Source organism: Pinus tabuliformis, chromosome 2_2 (genome assembly GCF_031772625.1).
Source record: "Pinus tabuliformis cultivar Carrire ecotype Pingquan chromosome 2_2, CPIR1, whole genome shotgun sequence".
Taxonomy (NCBI): domain Eukaryota; kingdom Viridiplantae; phylum Streptophyta; class Pinopsida; order Pinales; family Pinaceae; genus Pinus; species Pinus tabuliformis.
Window position 1 is genome coordinate 462,400,517 of NC_142300.1, and position 21,987 is coordinate 462,422,503.

Genomic DNA, 21,987 nt, shown 5'->3' on the forward strand with positions numbered 1-21,987 from the left:
AAAGGCTTCAAAGGCCCTACTATGCAAGAGCTAAGGGGGGTTCGTTTGCAGAAAGAAATTTCATCAATTAATGAGTATTTGCAAGATTTCAAGGAATCATGGGCAAGAACAGGGTGTACCATCATGTCAGATGGATGGACTGATCAAAGAAACCGTACCATCATAAACTTTCTTGTCTTCTGCCCACAGGGAACCATGTTTTTAAAATCAGTTGATGCATCTGATAAGGTAAAAGATGGCCACTTGTTGTTTCAGCTATTGGATGAGGTTATTCAGGTTGTGGGGGTGGCTAATGTTGTTCAAATCATCACAGACAATGCCTCTAACTATGTTCTTGCTGGTAGACTGTTAGAGGAAAAACACAAGACCATCTTTTGGACCCCATGCGCTGCACATTGCATAGACCTCATGCTTGAGGATATTGGGAAATTAGATTGGGTCAGAAACACTGTAGATAATGCCAAAAGCATAACAAAATTTATCTACAATCATACACTGGTTTTGAGTCTCATGAGGAAACACACTGGAGGCAAGGATATTATTAGGCCTGCCATCACTAGATTTGCTACACATTTTTTGACATTGCAATCTATGCTTTCCCAACATAGAAACTTGCAAAAGATGTTTTCCAGTGATGATTGGAATAATAGCAGTTGGTCTAACAAACCAGAAGGCAGAGAATTGAGAAGGAAAGTCCATGATGAAACTTTTTGGAGAAAGGCAACAGAGATTGTGAAGGTTGCTGAGCCACTAGTTAAGGTGTTGCGGTTGGTGGATGGGGAAAGGTTGGCTATGGGCTTCATTTATGAGGCTATGGATCAAGCAAAGGAGCAAATAAAGGCAGCATACAAGGATAGAGTGGCAAAGTATGGGCCCATTTGGGCAATCATTGATGAAAGATGGAACAATCAACTCCATCGCCCTATACATGCAGCTGGGTATTTTTTGAACCCACGGTATCATTATAAAGCTAAGGAGTCAGGAGCTTTGAGGGGGGAGGTCAGAGATGGACTGGTTGATTGCATTGAGCGCATGGTCCCATCGGAGTCTGATCAGCTACTGATACATCAGCAGGTCACATCCTTCACCAATGCAACAGGTACCTTTGGGAAGAACCTAGCAAAGATTGCAAGAGACGCAGATGAGCCAGGTAAACAAAAATTTCAATTTTCAATTTCTCAATTTCAAGTTAGATATAATTTGTAATTTTGTTGAGCTTCAGCCTTCATCTAACTCATAATTCATTACACTCCTATGTTTTTTGCAGCACAATGGTGGGAGGCCTTTGGTGGCCACTGCCCTGAATTGCAAAGGTTTGCAATTCGTATTTTGAGTCAAACTTGCAGTGCATCTGGGTGTGAGCGCAATTGGTCTGTCTTTGAGAGGATTCACACAAAGAAGAGAAACCGTTTGGAGCAAAAACGGTTGAATGATCTAGTTTTTGTCCAATACAACCTTCGGCTCAGACGGAACCAATTGCTGAACAAAAGACCTGATTCAGATCCCATTGTGTTGGAAGACATTGATCCAACATCAGATTGGGTAGTGGAGAGTCGTCTACCAGAGTTTGATCCTGATGAGGATCTTGATGAACTTGATGTTGGAGATCCACTGCAGCGTGTTCAGTTGAATGCAGATCCCAATCCACCAGCCTCAGTCTCACAGCCAGCTAGTAGGACTCCAGTTGTAGGTGCTTCGCCTTCCTCTGCTCAGCCACGACAGAAGTGCAGCCGCATTTGTACTCTATCTCAGCTTGCATCTGCTTCACAGCCTAGTGGTACTGGTACTGGCACCACTTCTACAGTTGCAGTTGGAGACGATGATGATGAGGAGGAGTCATGGGGCCCCTTGTCTGGCTCTGCCTCTGATGATGATGATCCAGAGATTGGTCGAGATGATCTTGGCTCCTCTGGCAGTAGCCAGTAGCTACTAGCCTCCTTGGTTATTTGTATTTTGTTTTGACTCTTGAGTCTTTGATCATGTATGACAGACTACAGTTGACTATGTATTTACTATTGCCATTGGGTACACCGTACCATTTTGATATAATGGATTGGTTCATGAGCCTACTTTGATCATATGTTGTCTTCCATGTATATTATAATGTTGTGTGTTTCGAAACTTGAATGAAAATATTTAAAATTATGTTTAAACTATTTAAAATTATGTTTTTTTATAAAAAAAATAAATATTTAATGTATTTTTTACAACGACCGAGTCATTGAAATCGAGCCGGCCGAGTCATTGCCGTTTCCGTTTCCGTTTCCGAGTCGATCCTCGGCCGAGTCCGAATCCGAGTCCGTTTTGTAAAACATTGGTTTTGACCAACGTTGACTTTCTAGTTAGGGTTGAAGTTTGACTACAGAAATTTTTAGGGTTGTTTTGACTTTATATTGGGCAAGTAAATTTGACTTTTGTACTCTATCTCTCTGCTGAACTTTTGATATAATAATAAGAAGAATTAATCAAAGGGTTTTCCCCACATTGGGGTTTTTCCCTGGCATCCGCCAAATCTGGTGTCATCTTGTCTTGGCTTTGTCTTCTGCATTTTGTTTCATGTTCTATCTGCTTTTACTGTTAATGTGATTATTGTGATTGCTATTGGAAAGTGTTATTGGGCTACTAAGGAACATTGAAGTAAATTGTGCTAAGCATAGGACATACCATTGTTAACTAAAACTAACACATGTCCATAGTACATCCTTCAAGAGGTAGGTGGAAAATGATATAATGATGGAATGGAGTGGGAATTAAGGGAAACATCAACCACATGTCAAGGTACAATTGGTTAGCTATGACAAGGGAAGCCCACACTTGGGTATATAGGTGTAGAAAAAAGCAAATCATGGTATATGAGTTACCCCCGCCTTTGTTTTTACACCCTTCTTCATATGCATTTTACCTTTAATGATTTTTCTTCATAATTGCGCAGAGCTCCAGGGAATGGAGAGCATGATGTGTTAGATGTAGCAATGAGCACCCCCTTAAGGTGGGGTGGTTTACTGCCCACCAGGGGTTGGGGCAATCATGGGTTCCTTAATGATAGAGGGGGCTCATCTAGGGCCCATAGGAACAAGGGTGATGGCCATGGGTAAGGGGTAGAGCTCATGTTTGGCTTTTGCCCACGTGCTAAATTTGTATGTCTCGGCCATCGTTTGCATTTTGTGGTACATTTCCTATTGAAAGTGGTCAAATTATGCTTTTACTTTTCTTTTTAGCTACATCAACCTCTAGGGCATCATTCCACGCCCAACCCAAGGTGTGGACAAGGAAAGGGGGGAAGCTAACCCTATGTGGACCCAGTGCACCTGGATGGGAAAATAGATGAATGGGGTCAAAATGAGTGGAAGGGGAGTGATGTAGGTGGTACGAGAAGTGGGAACACGCAAAATCAAATTTCCCATGTAGTGCCAACCCAAAAGCTAAACAATCAATAAAAGGAGATCCCACAGGACTAGGATACAAGGGTAACAATGAAATTGGGCAATGGACACAAAAATACAAACCTAACCCACTCTTTCCGCCTAATTCCCCCACCAATCCATGTTGAAAAGTACCCATGACAAGTAAGGAATGAAAATCCATACCTTTGGGGTCGGAAGGCCCACCTTCAAACATACATTCATGACAAGTGGTCAAGGGACCACGTGGCTGGCTCAGGTGGAGGAGAAAATAGCACATCGAGCTATCTGGTCGCTGCAAGGGTTGCTGGTTGCCGGCTGAAGACCATCTAGGAGAAAAAAAAATCTCTTATATACATTACCCACAAGTGATGGGTAACAAGGTTAACATTGTACATCATTTTGGCAAGCTTAATGGGATAATGGAAGTATTGCATCTATTTTATGTGAGGTTTTATTTTTGCAATTGTTTTATATTTTGTTTAATTGTGTAGAAAAAACTTGTAACTATTTATGAAGGCCTTGTAATGCAGCATCTACCATTTGGATGATGTAATGTGAGGATTAAATTCGCCTTATATTTCATTGTTATTTCAAACTTGCAACTAACAAACTACATTGTTGCTTACCAATATAACATCACCTTCCTGGCTTTGTTTTCGAGTGGCAATCCTAGCTCTCCAAGGATCATTTTCTGCATCAATTTTCAGGAAGGTTGATTTGTGGCATGGATAGCAGCCCTTATTTGTCTTACACATTCATGCATTAGCCCTCTTAGATCCATGCCGTTTTTACTCCATTTTGCCAAAGATTTGGTTGGCACTAGTCTTGGGGTTTTTCATCACATTTTCTTCTCACACCACTCAATAATCCATTATACTACCACCATACATTTTGTTAGGGGTTACTATTCAAAAATCACCCAGACAGCAGTATTCCAAGTTATTAAACCACATGATGTGAATCCAAAAATATCAATCATTTTTCTTGTGATTTCTGCATGTGCCCCATTCTTTCACTGTCTTTAGTGCAAGTACAGAACCAAACTGCCAGTTCGTTTCTCTTTATTAGATATTTCTCTGCAAGAAATATGGAACTTCTTTCTGATATCTATATATGGGTCTAGACTCTAAACTAGTTAGATATTTGTATTGTGGGTAGCATAATTACCTACTTTCTAGGTTATGCATATATGCTGTGGTGTCAGATCAAGATCAGACCCTGTTGTTTCCAATCTGGTTCCCAATCTGTAAAACGTATATCATATGATGGATGATAAACCCAGGCACACAAACAATATACGGTGGATTCTATCTTAACACACCTTTCAATAGTTTCACCTCTACAGTTCTGGACTAGTTTACATGACACACAAAAACAACCTTCAAATCGTCATTAAGAAAGTATCTCTTTTTCTTCTTTAAAAAACATCAAGAGATCAAGCTGCTTTTGTACCTTGTCGAGTATAACCAGACATTATTTGTTGGCAACCGCCATTTTCGACAGAATGAAATTATATCAGCTGTTGAATAAAACCGTGGTTTTCCTGCTCCTAGTTCTGTTACAGCTGTTACCACCGCTGTACAAGAAAACAGCAGCAAAGAAATCAGATAAAATGTAGGTCGCATATGAGAAAGGGAAATTTGCTGAGAAAAGCAAGCAGACTAAACTCACAAGAAAAATGTTCACAGTATAATGAAAGCCTCATGTTGTAACATTCTTGTTTTTGATAAGTTAGCTATTAGATAAAAAATCAAAATGCCATACTAAAAAATGATAAGTTAAGATATGGACCAAAAACAAGATGGAAAATAAAAATGTTAGAAGCAATTATTATTGCAGGTCCATATCAAATCCAGAGCAAACACCATCTCTGCAAGATACCATAGGAAGACATGTCACCATATATTCTTTACATAGATTTTGAAGGGAGCAATAGTTTAAGTGACCAAATCATTCATGCCAAAGTTTGCTCACTTCATCATTATGAGCAACAAATACCGAGTGAAGAGTTGATGACCCAAATATACAACCTTGTAGAATCATCAGCAATGCCAGTGGCTAAAATCTGTCTAGGATCTCTTAGGTCTTTAATTACAACATCATGAGGTGAAAATTCAATGATTTTACCTTCACCTGAATGAGTTATCTGATATACAAATAGAAGGTTGCAGGATAAGGTTGGAACCCATAATACATTATTAAATTGACCATTGTCTAGATGAATAGTTCCAGTCCCTACAACACTAAGAGATCTATCATCACCAACATATATATTTTGTGTTACAATCATTTAAAGAAGAAAACATGGCTTTGTTTTTGGCCATGTGATAAGAAGCTCCAGAATCAATGAGCCACTCATGAAAATGAGAAGAAGAAGATACATTTAGTGCATAACCAAACCGAGATGCTTGACAACCACATGCACAAAGTGTTATTCCTGAAAATGAAGTTGAAGTTGAAGAGTGCTCCAAATAGATGTTATGCTTCTTCATCGTTGCTTCCAAGGCTTCCATCTTCTTAAAGCATTTGGATTCTAAGTGGCCATCTCGATTACAAAAGTTGCAATGTCTATCAGTCTTCTTCCCTTTGTTTTTATTTGCCTTATCATTTTGTTGAATTGATTTTTCATTTCAAGACTGAAAGTGCTTATGACCCTTGGTTGGTTTAGGACCATTCTTTTTAAGATGCTGCTTCTTAGGATTCCTTGAACTTGGTTGTTGCTAGGCAGCTAAGGCTAAGAGTTTTTTTTGTTCTCTTATTAAATAATCACAAAAGGCATCAAAAGAGGGGGACTTGTAGGCTTGTCCTTGAGAAATAAAGGCTTCTCTAGTAGAATGGAAGGTGGAAACAAACACAAAGTAGGTTGGTCCTAACTTAGTAAGAATGGAATAGATAAGGCTACCATCTTCTTTCTTAACCTTAACATCTTCCAAGAGAAGTCTAAGGGTCTTGAAGTTGGACAAAAAATCTTCAATGGAAGAAAAATTATTGGGGTCCAACGTAAGCAACTCATCTTCGAGTTGATGGGCTCTAATTTCATTTTTAATTCCAAAAACTTAATTGAGTTGTTTCATTGCTTCATCCGGGATATCAAGTTCTACGATATGGAATCTAAGGTCTGGAGAAATAGACATCCCTATCAACCCACATGCTTAATCTTGCTTATTTTCCCATTTGACTACCTTATCTTCATCTTTAGGTTTAGACTCTTGGTCTGAGGCTATTCTATAAAGACCTTTACTTCTATGTAAATCCTCCATGTAGGACACCCATTGGAAGTAGTTAGTGTTGTCAATAAGAACTTGGCATGGACTTTCCATTTTAATATAAACTGAAGTTGTAGACGTTGAAACTAAGTGTTCCAATGGAAAAATCTTGAAAAATTACGCTGATTCAAAAAAAATAGCACTGAAAACGGCTTCCGGATGAAGAAGTTATGGCTTTTTGAAGAAAAGTTGTTGAAGACGCCGACAAAATACGTGAATGTGTAGAAATGAATGATAATGTTATATTAAAAAAAAAAAACCCATTTTTCCAAACTTAATATAATTGGCTCACTTTTTTTAAAAAGTATGTGACCCACTTTTATAAATAAGTGAAAATCACTTTTACAATGGTACTTTATGAGCTACCTACTAAATTGTAACTTAAATAAAAGATAAAGAGACTTTAGAATTATAAGTGACTCACTTTTTATAATGGGTGAGAACAATTTTACATAAAGTAACTTTAAAACATAAGTTACATGTGCTTTTTGAAGAAGTAACTCAACAAAAAAGAGACTTGAACCCAAGACCTCTATTCTCATAAAGTAACTTTGGACCAAGTGAGCTAGTTTAAAAGGTTAGTAATTTTTTGAAAAGAGGAAGAGGTTTTTTTTAGTCACTAAAGCTTTGGAGTGCGTGCTTACTTGAAAAGGCCATTTTTACCTACAAAACAAAAAACCACACAACCCGACACGGACATGCAAAAAAAAAACAAACCTTATGGCTTGAAGTTAGCTTTCACCGAAAACTAAATATTACTCCATGTTTCTGATTTTCCGAGATCACACTAAGGCGCGGCGGAAAAGAGCATAAGCATGAGAAAAATCCTTCCTTTATGTTTCTGATTTGCCCAATGCATAAAGTCGCAGGGCAAAGAGCATACACAAAAATGAAAGGTATAGATCCGGTAATAAAAAACAAAGAGCTAAATAAACTGAAATAAATAGAAAGATGAATCACTAAAACTGCAAATAAAGACTGTATACCTCCAGATCTTAAAAATGACATAGCTAGGGCTAACGGAAACCTTTTCGTGTGAAACGAAAGGGGCTCCTCATTGGAACAGATGCTCCTAACACAATAGAGCAGTCCTCTAGGCCCGAAGCAGTCAAAAACAGTGGATCTAGGAAATGACAGTCGGATGCAATTGTACCGGCTTCGGATTTGGATCACCAACGAATGCGACCCTCAAATAGCTCTAATACCATGTAGGAATTTACACGGTAAGTTCCTCAAATAGAACACCAAAGGACACCGCTTACAAACAGATCACAGATCAATACACCAGTATTCTTGACGTGGTTAAAACCCTCAAAGAAGAAACAGTCACGGCCTGAGCCAACGCGACCACTTCAGGCAGTGTATTAATAAAAGAAAGAAAATTACATAAGCTTCTCTCATGAACGGTCACCTTACAAATGACCCTCCATGCTCTTTAAATAGAGATCATGGACCAATCGGGTGTTAAGCCACGGATCAAGTGTCAGTAATACCGAGGAGAATGAACCGTCGGATCACTTCATGTCTAGGACATATCGTGACCGTCGAATTGTAAGTTACAAAAAGTACATAGTAAAGAAACACACTTTACTGAACTCTACACTAGACCAAGTTATCCTTAACTATTTCCTATCTGTCGGAATATCCTAACATTCATTTTATAGATTACAGTAAAACTTCTCATATTTATTTTTTAGTTTTTTTATCTATTAATTTTATCTCAAATTTAGAAAACATAATTGAGAAAATAATTAATTTAAAATATTGAATGTATGTAATCTAAATGTATATAACCTAATTAGATGATAATAAGCATAATACTTTGCTAAAACAATGTGGTTTGTGTTTAAAAAAAGATGGATCTATTCTATAACTATGCACCAAAGTTTAATTTAGAAGTTCATGAAAATGGTCATCAGATTTTCAAAAGCTGGAAACTTAATTGGTTTCTTCCATGAACCTATCTTGTGGTTTCGTCCATATACCCATTTTATGGTTTCGCACTATGATATTGATTACCAGAAACATTAAGAATACAAAGAAAATAAAAAGCAAAAAACATAAAAAAGTATTGAAAGCACAAGAGAAACGCAAAAAACATAACTTTGAATCAGAGCTTTGGTTTGATGCCACGACTTTACCTTTACCAATAATAGTTGAAGCCTAAGCGATGCCGCACAATGGATTTGGAATTTCGATAATCCACTCTTATGGGTATTGCAAGCTCTGAGGTGATTTGTAGGTTTCCCTACAGAAAACTTCATGTTATGGCTTACCTTTACCAATAATAGTTGGAGCCTATTAAGGAAACATATGGCGAAAAAAGGGAAATGTTTTCTCTGTCCCAGATTCTAAAGTCATCCATCAGCATATAAATCAAACACTTGGTTATTTTGATGTATGGAATTGGAGTTTTATGTTGTTAAATATGCTACATTAGAGAAAAAAACCATGGGTTGTCAATACCTGGAGTCAAAATCTTTACATAACACAAAAACTGCTAACAGTAAATCGACTAGTTTACTTGAATTTTACTTTAATTAATAATTTTTTTTAATTTAATCTTAGAATAGAAGTCAAAATATTTACTTAACACAAAAACTGCCATGGTAAATTGACTATTTTATCTCAATTTTATTTTAATTAATAATTTTATTTTTTATTTATATATTTTATTTTTATGTAATTTACTTTTAATTTTATTTTAATTTAATTTTATAACAGGAGAGAGTCTGTTTACCGAACACAAAAATTGTCAATGGTAAATTGACTATTTTATCTCAATTTTATTTTAATGAATAATTTTTTATTTTTATTTTTTTTTTATTAGCATGTAATTTGACAAAGGCAAAATGTTTACAGGACAAGACATTACAACTTCTCTTCCATACTGGGTTGGAGAGTGCCTCTCACCGAAATTACCAGAAACATTTAGAATACAAAGGACAAAAAGGAAAAAACATAAAAAGTATTGAAAGCAAATGAGAAATGCAAAAAACATAACTTTGAATCAACGCTTTAGTTTGATGTCACAGCTTACCTTTACCAATAATCATTGAAGCCTAAGCGATGTTGCGCAATGGATTTGGAATTTCGATAATCCCCTCTTATGGGTATTGTAAGATCCTAGTTGATTTGTAGGTTTCCCTACAGAAAACTTCATGCTACGGTTTTACCTTTACCAATAATAATTGAAGCCTATTAAGATAACATATGGGAAGAGAAGGAAAAATGTTTCTCTATCCCAAATTCCAGAGTCATCCATCGGAATATGGATCAAATGCTTGGTTATTTTTATGTGGGGAATTGAAGTTTTATGGTGTTAAATAGGCTACATTAGAGAAGAATAACATGGGAAAAGCCATGGTTTATCAAAACTCAGTGAAAATCTTTACATAACACAAAAACTGCTAACAATAAATTGACTATTTTACCTTAATTTGACTATTTTACTTCAATTTTATTTTAATTAATAATTTTTTTTAATTTAATTTTATAACAAGAGTCAAAATATTTACTTAACACAAAAAATGCCAATGGTAAATTGACTATTTTATCTCAATTTTAATTTAATTAATAATTTAATTTTTTATTTAATTTTTTTATTTTTATGTAATTTGACCAAATCAAAATGCTCACAGAACAAAACATTACGACTTCTTTTCCACGCTACGCTGGAGAGTGCCTCTCAGTGCAAATATTCAAATTTTAAAGAAAACATATATATTCATGTGCATCCATATGAGTCCAAACCATTTATACACAAATAAGCAAAAGTTCTCATTTATATAGCATGTAAAGATGCACATAAACAAAATAACACAGAGTGTTATCCATCTTTAAACATAAAATACATCAGAAACGCAGGCCCTAGATAGCCTCTAACATCCAAAAAAAACCATACTACAACAAATAGCTACATATCATCAAAATCTTTACCTATATTGGGATCTTCATCATCAATATCACCATCTAAGCATTAAAATAAGATAGAAAATGCTTAGCATGTCCATTCAAGATTTTGTTTGAGTGATGGGTACACTTTTAGTAGGATCGTGATATAGGAGTTTGAAAACCAATGCCACTAACATCAAGGTACAAAGAGGCCTTGGTGCTCTTGATTAAATACGAGTTTTATAACCTTGTACATGACAAAATCCAATGGAAATGTTGCAATCCCCCCAATCCTGAAACCCTAAAAAATTGTTAAACTTGTTGGATTTTGAGTGGTATCTAGAATTCTATTTTCTCCATATGAAATCTAATAACTTCGGAACCACTTTCAAACATCCCGAGTCATTTCATGGTAATGTTAAAAATTCAAGTAAAAGGATGAGAATCAACATTACCATGAACTGCATAGCAATAGTTAGGCCATAGGCTTGAATATTAGGCACCTACTATGGGAGAACAGCCAATTAAGAAAAAATAAAATAAAAAATAGCAAAACAAGCCCCACGTGTTGCATTGTACATGACTTTACCTAAACGACTGGTTCGGTGAAAATGGTCGGTTCGAAAAAAACGGTTCAAGAGGCCAATCTGAACTAGTTTTCCCCTCCAATCAGTCGGACTGGCCGATTCAAACCGATTAGGTCATGTTCTGAAAACACTACTTCTACCCCATTAAGATTTGGTTTGATGATGAATGCAAATCCCTCCACAAGCAGCTTTGTCTCATCCTCACACACAACCCATCTTCCTCTCCTCACCTTAGACAAGCATATCATAACCTCCTTCGTTATAAAAAGCGTGCAATTCTCCAGGTGATGGGAACTATGTGATTCCCTCAGACGACATGCCATTCCTTGATCCCATACTATTTCATCTAGCCTTGATCCCCAAACTGTAATATTCCTAAATAGCAATACAAGAGATATAAAGCAAATAATCTGTGTAGCAAAATATGAAAACGAAATACACATTAAATACCCATAGAAATGCTACAAATATGGAACTGCTGAGCCATTTTGTTACTTCTTTGAGGACAAAATACAATGGATAATAGAATGGTGCACCTGGGCTTGTCTCAATGGAAAAGCATGACCAAAACCAGGTGAGAAGACGGTTGAATGGATGACTGCTCCAACTGTTGCACCAATCTGCATTGCGCTGCCTAGAAAACTGTCTTTTTGCTAGATTCGAATGGCTGAAATGTCCACTTCCTATGCCCAAAAAATTATATGCTTTTACCCCGGACTCCTTGGCCTAAACCCAGAAAAACCCACGAAGGAATTTGGCTGGTTTAGACTTTTGAAATTCGGCCCCCTTGGAGCCCAACGTCAGCTGCAACAGCAAAACTCGGCCTGCTGGAATCTACATGTAAATCCTCCCGGAAATGGTCCCAAAGTGCTGGGTCGTCCCCTACTATCAATCCTCTAACTTCCCGAATGGGCTTCCGACCTATGGCACCTGCTCCTATGCTCCACGAAAACGTTGGACTAGCCCTCTGCGTTGTCCCCAAGCCCAGTGATTCAAATTGCTGGGATGCTAGCTCTGCTGGCTCCAAAACTCACAAGGAATGTTGGTCTACTGTTGCTCTCCCAATCCTCTAACTCTCTCGACAAATCGCTGATCACTAATAGCTCCAACTCCTCCTGCGTATTCTCCAACTAGCCAGAGATACACACACCCTGTTTGTGGCTCAATGGGAATGCTGCAACACACTCTCGGATCTCCTGAAATGACTATGGAACTTCCTCCCTGGGCGGGCACGGAAGGTCCCCTGAAGGAAAGGTTGAATCTCCCGCTTGAGATATTCGTGGCTAAACAGTCGGTTGACTCAGCTAAACAGCAAAGCGAACAATCAAGTAATTTTCATTGCAAGGTGTAAGAATGAATCCAAATGAGAGCTTCTTCCTCCTTATAACTCCTTGGGCCTTCCTCGCCTCATGTGGGCCCCTCCATCCAGCTATTCAAGTTCCCTCCAAGCCATTTGAATGGCCCAGTCCAAATGCTCATGTGGGTGGGCCCCACATTCCACTAGCAGCCAAATAAAGTCAAATTGCCTCCTAAGTCCCTAAGTCAAAAATGTCGAGTTCTCTTCCTTAGCCAAAATTGTACAAAATTGTGAAGCAACACCCTATTACAAATGTATTTGAGAAGGGACATAACAATCCTCCCCTCCCAAATGTTGCTTGCCCTCAAGCAACCTCAACGCTAGGTGCTCCAAAATGTGCTCACCCTCCCAGGTGGCATCCTCATCTAGCAAGTTCTTCCAACGCACCAAGAACTCCCTGATGGTCCTGCTCCTCATTTTCCTTTCCCTACTATCTAAGATGGCCTCAGGTTCCAAAACCAAGTGGCCCTCATCATCCAGTGTGGTTAAATTAGCTGTTGTTGTCACCTGTTGTCCCAACACCTTTTTAAGGCATGAGAAATGAAATACATTGTGGATCTTGCTCCCTTGAGGCAGTTCTAGCTCATAGACCACCTCTCCAACTCGTCTAATCACCCGGTAGGGCCCATAGAAGTGTGGTTGTAGCTTCTCGGCCCCCTTCTGCTTCAGCATGGATTGCCTGTAAGGCTGTAGCCAGAGGTACACCAAGTCCCCCTCCTCAAAACGCCTCTCTGTCCTGTGTCAATCTGCGTACACCTTCTGCTGATTTTGGGCTGCAACCAAGTTATCCTTGAGATGTTGATTTGGGGTAGCATTGGATGTGATCTAGCCACGAAATTTGGTGGAGAGGTTAGGGCACATGAGATCTCCAATACCCAGAAAGGGTTTGGGTAGATTCTAAACAATTCGGGAGACATTAAAATAATTAATATTTTTAATGGAGTCCCTAATTCGAAACTTGGGGAAATTAAAATATTAATGTGAATTAATATAAAATTGTGTTAGAATGGTCCAAAAGACATGGATCAAGCCAAATTTAATCTTAGCCGTCAATTAGGGACTTAATCTCGACCGTTGATTTGTCAACGAGAAAAGTATAAGAGGAGGCTTGAGGGTCACTTGGAGAACACACCAGAGTGATTAGTCATTCTATTCTCTAGAGTGGGGTTTGCTAAGAGAGATAGAATCAGTGATCAGTTCCAACGAGGGGCAGTGAGTACGAGGCAGAGAGGCAGGGATAGTGCTAAGAGACCAGCGCAGAAGCAGAGAGAGGCAGACGCAAAGCCAGAGAGAGCCACGCAGAGGCAGTAGAGACTGCGCAGAGCCAGCAGGGCCTACGTCGTCCATGCAAAGGCTGCAGGAGTGACACAGAGAGCCAAAGAGGTTGCGCAGAGCCTCAGTAGGCTGACGCAGAGGCCAACAAGGCTAACGCTAGGCTTCAGATAGTGCTGGAGAGGGATTTCGTGGAGCAGGCTTTCCAAATACCTAATTCCGAAGAGAGGTATTGCTGCCAGATTTTTTATCTTTGTCAGGTTAGCCAGTTTGGCACCCAGTGTACTCAAAAAAGAGTTGCTTAATAATAAAACCCTCAGATAGTTGCACCGCTTTTCTCGCATTGGGTTTTTCCAGGGTCATTAGTCCAAAAATAACGGTGTCATTTGTGTGTGTGTTTCTGTTTCCTTCAGTTGATGATCTATAATATGTTGAGCATGCACTTGTATTTATTTTCAATATTTACATGATAAATAACTTGTTAATTAACAGAACAAGTAGGTAGGAATAAATCAGTAAAGTGCATGGAGGGTTTCTAACCGGTAGACTTAGAAACTTCAACATCAGAGCCCTTGAGGATGTCTTGGCTCTCTTAGACCTAGTGTTTGGCCTTTGGGGCCCGACTGTCTACAAAAACAATGTCAGTGGGGGTGAGTGGTGTTGTAGCAGTACTCGCCCAGATGCAACCACTGAATCCAAGCCCTCTGCTAACCAGTCACGTAGTTCCTCAGGTACCCCTTCAGCCACTGAGTAACCCTCTTGGTCTGGCCATCTGTCTGAGGATGGTAGTTGGTGCTAGGGGTGAGCTCGGTCCCAACCAATCTGAAAAGTTCACGCCAAAAGCTTCCTATGAACCTGTTGTCCCTGTCACTCACAATGTTCTTGGGGAGCCCGTGCAACCTGAAGATCTCCCGAAAGAACAACTTTGCAACCTGTGCAACCGTGTATCGGGTGGGGATGGCGAAAAAGTGGGCATATTTGGTCAACCTGTTGACCACTACGTAGATGTAGTCCTTTCCCTGAACTATGGGGAGCCCTATGATGAAATCCATATAGATACTTTCCCATTTCCCCTCGAGGATGGGAAGTGGTTGTAGCAATCCTGCAGGGTGGATTAGCTCCCCCTTGTTCCTCTGACATGCCTCACACTCCTGTACGTGCTTCAGCACGTCCCCCTTGAGGCCCTTCCATGTGAATCTCTCCCTGACTACCATATATGTTTTCTGGAACCCCTGGTGCCCGGATAATGGTGAGTCATGTGCTGCCTGGAGCACCCTCTCTCTCAACTACGAGTTGGGTACTAAGAAAATGTGCCCCTTGTAATAGATGACCTCATCCATCACTCAGTAACGCTCATCTGCATGGGTACCCTCCAAGACCTCGCATGCCCTCCTGTCCTTGGAGTACTCCACCAATAGTTGAGCTTTCCAATCATGGCAAATACTCACGAGGGACAAAACAACTGGTCTCCGAGATAGAGCATCGGCCACCACATTGTGCTTTCCCCGCACATACTCTGTCGAAGTCATAGGCCTTCACCTTGTGACCCATCTCTGCTGCCTGTCATTGAGGCCCTGCTGCTCCATGAAATGATGAAGATTGTTGTGATCAGTCTTCACTCGAAACTTGTTGCCCAACAAGTACTGTCGGAATTTGGCCAATGCATGCATGATGGCCAACATTTCTTTGTCATATATGGAATATGACAGCTCATGCGGTAGGAGCTTCCGACTCTCAAAAGCAATGGGATGCCCCTCCTATGACAAAAATGCTCCAACTCCCACCCCGGATGCATCACACTCCACGATGAAGGGCTGGGAAAAATCTGGAAGTGCTAAGACCAGAAAACTGCTCATCACCTCCTTGAGGCGATCGAAGGCAACATGTGCTCCATCAATGCATGTGAAAGCCCCTCTCTTGGTCACATCGGTCAACGGTGTTGCCAACTCTGAGAACCCCTTGACAGACTTCCTGTAGTAGGTGCAAATGCCCAAAAATCCCATCGACGCACTCACATCTCAGGGTATCGTCCAATCCCGGATGGCCCGTATCTTCTCCTCATGGACCTTCACCCCATCAGCACCGATGATATGCCCTAGGTAGAGTATCTCTGTCAAACCAAACTCACATTTGGATAGCTTGGCATAAAATTGTTGCTCCTCCAGGATGTGTAGTACCTCCTCCAAGTGTTGGAGATGCTCCTCCCATGTCCGGCTATAAATCAAAATGTCATCGAAGAAAACCAGCATGAACCTCCTCAACTGTCCCCAAAAGACATGGTTCATGCATGACTGGAAAGTGGTCGGAGCGTTGGTCAGCCCAAATGGCATGACCAGGAACTCGAAGTGCCCATAGTGGCACTGAAAAGTTGTCTTAGGGATATCCTGATCCCTCACCCTAATCTGGTGGTACCCTAAACGCAGATCGAACTTAGAGAAGTACTTGACTCCTTGAAGCTCATCCATCAGCTCATCTATGTGGGGAATGGGGTACAGGTTCTTCAATGTCTTCCGGTTGAGGGCCCAGTAGTCAATGCACATACGAAGGGTTCCATCCTTCTTCTTCACCAGTACTACTAAAGAAGCAAAGGGACTGGAACTTGGCCTGATATGGCCCAATGCTAACAACTCCTGAATGGCCTTCTCTATCTCGTCCTTATAGGCCTTGGGATGCCTATAAGGGGTGGTGATCACTACCTGCACACCCGGCTCCAACTCAATAGTGTGCTCAAATCCCCTGTCTGGTGGCTGCCCTGGTGGAATGTCCCCAAACACAACTGCGTATTTGTCCAGCAAAGCCTGTATGTCTGGTGGTGGTGGCTGAGCCTATCCCCCAGCCTCTGAAATCCTCAACTCTACTGCCCATGCAATGTCCCCATGTCGCAGATTTGCCTCCATCCTGTGGGTTGAGACTGTTTGAGGTGGATAACACAGCATGCCTCTCAAAACTACTGGTTTGCCATCTGGCCCAATCAACTCCATCTTTGGCTTCCTCCAATATGTCGTGACTTGCCCAAGGGAATACAGCCACTGGACTCCATCACCACGTTGGTGTCTGGCACATCGAGCACAAAGAAATGGTCTGTCATGGAGCAGTTCCCCATAACTATTGTCAAGGAAGGCACGTATCAAGTGCACTGTATGGTATGGTCACCTAGTATTAGGACTAAAAAGCCCTTGAACTCAGCCGTGGTGAGGCCCCTCCTCTGAACCAACTAGACATATATGAAATTGTGGGTAGCTCCATTGTCAACTACGACTAACACCCATTGCCCCCTGTGCAGTGCCTTTGATCCTCAATGTCAAAAATTTGGGAATCCCGCATAAGGAAGCAAGGACTCCCCCGGATGTGGCAAGGGATGCCCCTCCCTGTGGAGGTGGTGATGGTGGCCCTCTATCTATCAGACTCTCACCATCTCCCACACCACACTCCTACTCCACCTCATCCTCCTGGTCACTGTCAGAAAAAACCTCAATATAGTGTGCTCTACCGGCAATGCACCGATGGCCTGGTGCCCAAGGCTCCCTACATGTGAAGCACAACTTCCTCCTCCTGAGGTCCTTTCGTGTCTCATCATCTAGCTGCCCCCGCCCCTGTGTGGTCCTCTAAGGTGGAGGTCTAGTCTCATGCCCCTTTTGTGGAAAAGGGGTCCGTGCAGGAAAAGGTGCTCTAGTCTTGGGGATGGCCCCCTGTAGATCTCTAGTGCACAAAACTGCTTCCTGCAACGTGGAGGGTCTGTGTGACTTCACCAGTCCACACAAGGGCTCAAGTAAGCCCTCAATGAAGGTGTACACCCTCCTAGCCTCTGATAGATCCAGAACCATCACTGATACTCGCAGAAACTCTGAGATGTACTGCTCTGGGTTCCCTGTTTGGCGCAATTGGGTCAACTCTCTGAAATGGGCCTCTGGATCTCTCTCATCAAAACGCTCCACCGCCCTCCTAGTGAAGTCCTCATAAGGAGCCACATTGGCATGCCCTAGGGTGGCCAAGCCATGAAACCACTAGTCATGGACTTCCCCCCTCCATGTGCAGCGTGGCCATCTTGATGGCTTCTTGCTCTATCATCTGGTTGAGTTGGAAGTAGGTGTCCATCTTCTCAACCCAAGCCCCTAGCCGTGCACTTGGCAATGCCATCGAAAGTAGGGAAGTACATCCTCCCTATGGTCCTCTACAACTCGTAGTTCCGGATTCCATGTCCTCCATAACCCTTGTTCTTCTCACTCTGCAAGAGAGTGCTTCCCTAAAGCCTACATCCATAGACTGCCACTCTCTGAAATAGTCTCCCATCTGAATGGGGTGTTCACCCCTTGCAGGTCCGATTTATGCCACTGGTACAAAAGAACGCAATGTGGCACGAGTTGGCCCACTAGTTGATGGGTGTTGCGTTGCTGGTGAGGGATGATCAAATGGCTGAGAGGCCCCAGAAGTTTCCCCAAACAGAAACCCTCTAGGAGTGGTCCTCTCTCTGTTCTGCGACTTGATCTCTTCCAGCATATCTTTCTGACCCTTGGCTAAGTCATTCAGGGCTCTCAGGAGGTTGTCGAAAGCCATCTCTTCCCTGCTCTTGGGTTCCACCATGTCCTCCTCTTCTACCACTACTTTCCCTCTGTCCTCCATGTTTGGAGTAATCTCCAGCTCTCTTTCTCTGCTCCGGTACCTCTACCTTCGGTAGGTGATGTTTTGTTGGTCCCCTTCTCTCATAGGAGACAATCCCCACAACTGAGCCAAGAACTAGGCTCTGATACCACTGTAATGTTCCTAAATAGGAATATAAGTGATATAGAGAAAATATTTGTGCAGCAAAATATAAAAACGAAATACACATTAAACACCCATAGAAATGTTGCAAATATGGAATTGTTGAGCCATTTTATTACTTCTTTGAGGGCAAAATACAATGGATAATAGAATGGTGTACCTGGGCTTGTCTCAGTGGACATGCATGACCAAACTCAGGTGAGTAAATCGCTAAATCAATGATTGCTCCAACTGTTGCACCAATCTGCACTGCGCTGCCAAGAAAATTGCCTTTCTGCTAGGTTCGAATGGCCGAAAGGTCCACTTCTTATGCCCAGAAAACTATATGCTTTTAACCCCGTACTCCTTGGCCTAAACCCAAAAAAACCCCACGAATGAATTTGGCTAGTTTAGAATTTTGAAATTTGAACCCCTTGGAGCCCAAATTCAGCTGCAATTGCAAAACTGGGCCTGTTGGAATCTTCCTGTAAATCCTCCTAGAAAGGGTCCCAAAGTGCTGGGTTGACCCCTGCTATCAATCCCCTGACTTCCCAGATGGGCTTCTGACCTATGGCACCTGCTCCTAAGCTCCACGAAAATGTTGGACTGGCCCTCTGCACTGTCCCCAAGCCCAGTGATTCGAACTGTTGGGATGCTAGCTCTAAAAATCACAAGGAATGTTAGTCTACTGCTGCTCTCCCAATCCTCTAACTCTCTCGACAAATGGTTGATCACTGATAGCTCCAACTCCTCCTGTGTATTCTCCAGCTAGCCAGAAATACGCACTCCCTGTTTGTGGTTGAATGGGAATGCTGCAACACACTCCCGAATCTCCTGAAATGACTATGGAACTGCCTCCCTAGGGCGGGCACGGAAGGTCCCCCGAAGGAAAGGTTGAATCTCCTGCTTGAGAGATTCGTGGCTAAACAGTCAGTTGACTCAGCTAAACAGCAGAGTGAACAGTCAAGTAATTTTGATTGCAAGGTGTAAGAATGAATCCAAATGAGAGCTTCTTCCTCCTTATAACTCCTTGGGCCTTCCTTGCCTCATGTGGGCCCCTCCATCCAGCTATTCGACTTCCCTCCAAGCGATTCGAATGGCCCAGTCCGAATTCTCATGTGGGTGGCCCCCACATTTGACCAGCAGCAAAATAAAATCGAATTGCCTCTTAAGTCCCTAAGTCGAAAATGTCAGGTTCTCTTCCTTAGCCAAAATTGTGCAAAATTGTGAAGCAACACCCTATTGCAAATGTATTTGAGAAGGGACATGACACAAACCATTTTCCCCACACTACCTCCCTTCACAATATTCTTGGACAACCTCCCACCAATATTTCCTTGTCCCTTTCCCCTTCCCCCTTTCCCCTCCCTCCCAACTTTCCACGTGGAATGTTAAGAGAGTAGTCAAAGCTATATGTACTAACAAAGCAACAAGAACGGCTTCAAGCCGAATTCCTTAAGCATGGTATACAATCTCTTGATTTTCATATCGCTAACTTATTTAACAATGTGTATGTTCAAGTCCCCCCCCCCAGGGATAGACACTTTATCACCCAATTCACAAATCAAGGAGGAGTTCTAAACCCAAACAATTATCTAACTATCATGGTCGATCATACATTGTCTAGGATTTATGCCACAGTATTACACTAATGGTTTGCTAAGGAGCTAGATATTCATCATCTCAGGGCTAGAGGGCAAGCAGGTTTCTACCCCAACTACAAAATGATTGATCACATCTTCACACTTCAAGCCATTATCGAGGAATCGCTCTTCAAAGGCATACACTTGTTTTCTGAAAGCATTTGACACAATCCCGAGGGAAGATTATTCCAAACAGAATAACACATTGGCATATCTGAGATCCAACTGGCATCCATCACGAGACTTGATAAAATTAGAATTAGATGCAACATTAAATTCGACTCTCTCTCTCTCTCTCTCTCTCTCTATATATATATATATATATTAAAGATTCTAAACATATTTCTATCATAAAAATTCATATATATTACACATATATATTATATATAATATAATAATACGTTTACATTATAAAAAACATGTGAAATAAAATATTAGTTTATATAAAGTGATAAAACTTTATATTTGAATAAAGATTTTGTCGTAAATTATATATATTTATCTAATATAATTTACCTTCTCAAATTAAAATAAACGGATCCAAATGATAGACTGCAACAAGTGTGAGTTACCAATGGCTTTTGGGACCTCGGCATATAAAACATGGCCACAACGAACCAAGATGAGAATGAGGTACACAATGCATTTGGGACCTGGCACATAAAACACAGTCGTGATGGGAGGATCCGGAGTGACGCACCAAACCGTATATAATCGATAAAGCCAACAAAATTCTCCATGAGCAAGGGCACATGTAGCATCGATATTCACCTTGGCTCTACTCTTTTTCCAAATCGCAACTAGCAGCGTACGGTTTTCTAAAAGATATGCATGCAGAGAGCCGCATGCAAAGAGTCGCCAAACCAAACTTGACACATTACAAAAACTACAAAAACAAGACCAGATAATAATTGTTGGCCACGAAAAAATAAGCTTCGAGATTATGTATCTATAATAGTGTTTTAGGGTTTCATGCATATCTCCAAGCCTAATTACCTTCTACTAGACTATGACGAGGTTGAACCAAACATACAAACCGCACGTGACGTGATCTTGAAATAAATCTAAACTTTGTTTTGAGGTTTGCCGAACTTCGAACCTCAAGGTTAAAGTTTAGCGAACCCTAAGACATTGGTTTTGGAATGCCTCAAGATGGCACATAACTTTTCTGATTTCATCCAAAGTACCATTGGTGTAAAACAGGGGTGTCACCTCTCAACAACCCTCTTTGGGATCTATATTGATGAGCTAGATTCCTTCCTTCGTGAGCATACCTAATAGGGTGACAGTAGTCTTCTACATCATGTGCTAATCTCCCTGCCCCACTAGTTGATGAATTGGTCCTGTTGGCCTCTACTCCCACGGGCTTATAGAGATAGATTGACAAACTGGCCAATTTTTGTGATCTTCAACAACTGATGATCAATCTAGGTAAAACCAAGGTTTTGATCTTCATTTCATCGAAGAGCACCCTTACAGACTTACATTTCTATGACCAAGGGACTACCACATCTTAAACTCACATGGGAGTATAGTTCACAGGGCCTCGTTTTGGTTTCTGGCAAGCTCTGCACCCCAAATCAGTAAGGGTATGATTCCCTAGCCCTCATCACAGACAATGCTTCCAAGGGCAGTTTCAAGACATCTCAACCCAAATCTATCTCATGGAGGCAATTAACAAACCCATAGTTCTCTATGGCTCCGAAATATTGGGATTAAACATGTTGCAAACAAATTGGACTAGACTAAAGAGCGTACTAACCTTGCTTCTCGAGCACATCATCTGACGCAAGCAAATGGTTCCACATCCCATCATTGAGGCAG

General features: G+C 41.1%; 1 protein-coding gene across 1 annotated transcript in view; it reads right to left on the reverse strand.

Annotated features, from left to right (window-relative positions):
* LOC149193294 (tRNA ligase 1-like) overlaps positions 1 to 21,987 on the reverse strand; it is a 317,173-nt gene that overhangs the window by 272,462 nt on the left and 22,724 nt on the right. The window contains exon 8 of the mRNA XM_089407278.1: positions 4,857 to 4,980. Within this exon, the coding sequence (XP_089263404.1) occupies positions 4,857 to 4,980 (124 nt within the window). The remainder of the gene's footprint in view (positions 1 to 4,856; positions 4,981 to 21,987) is intronic.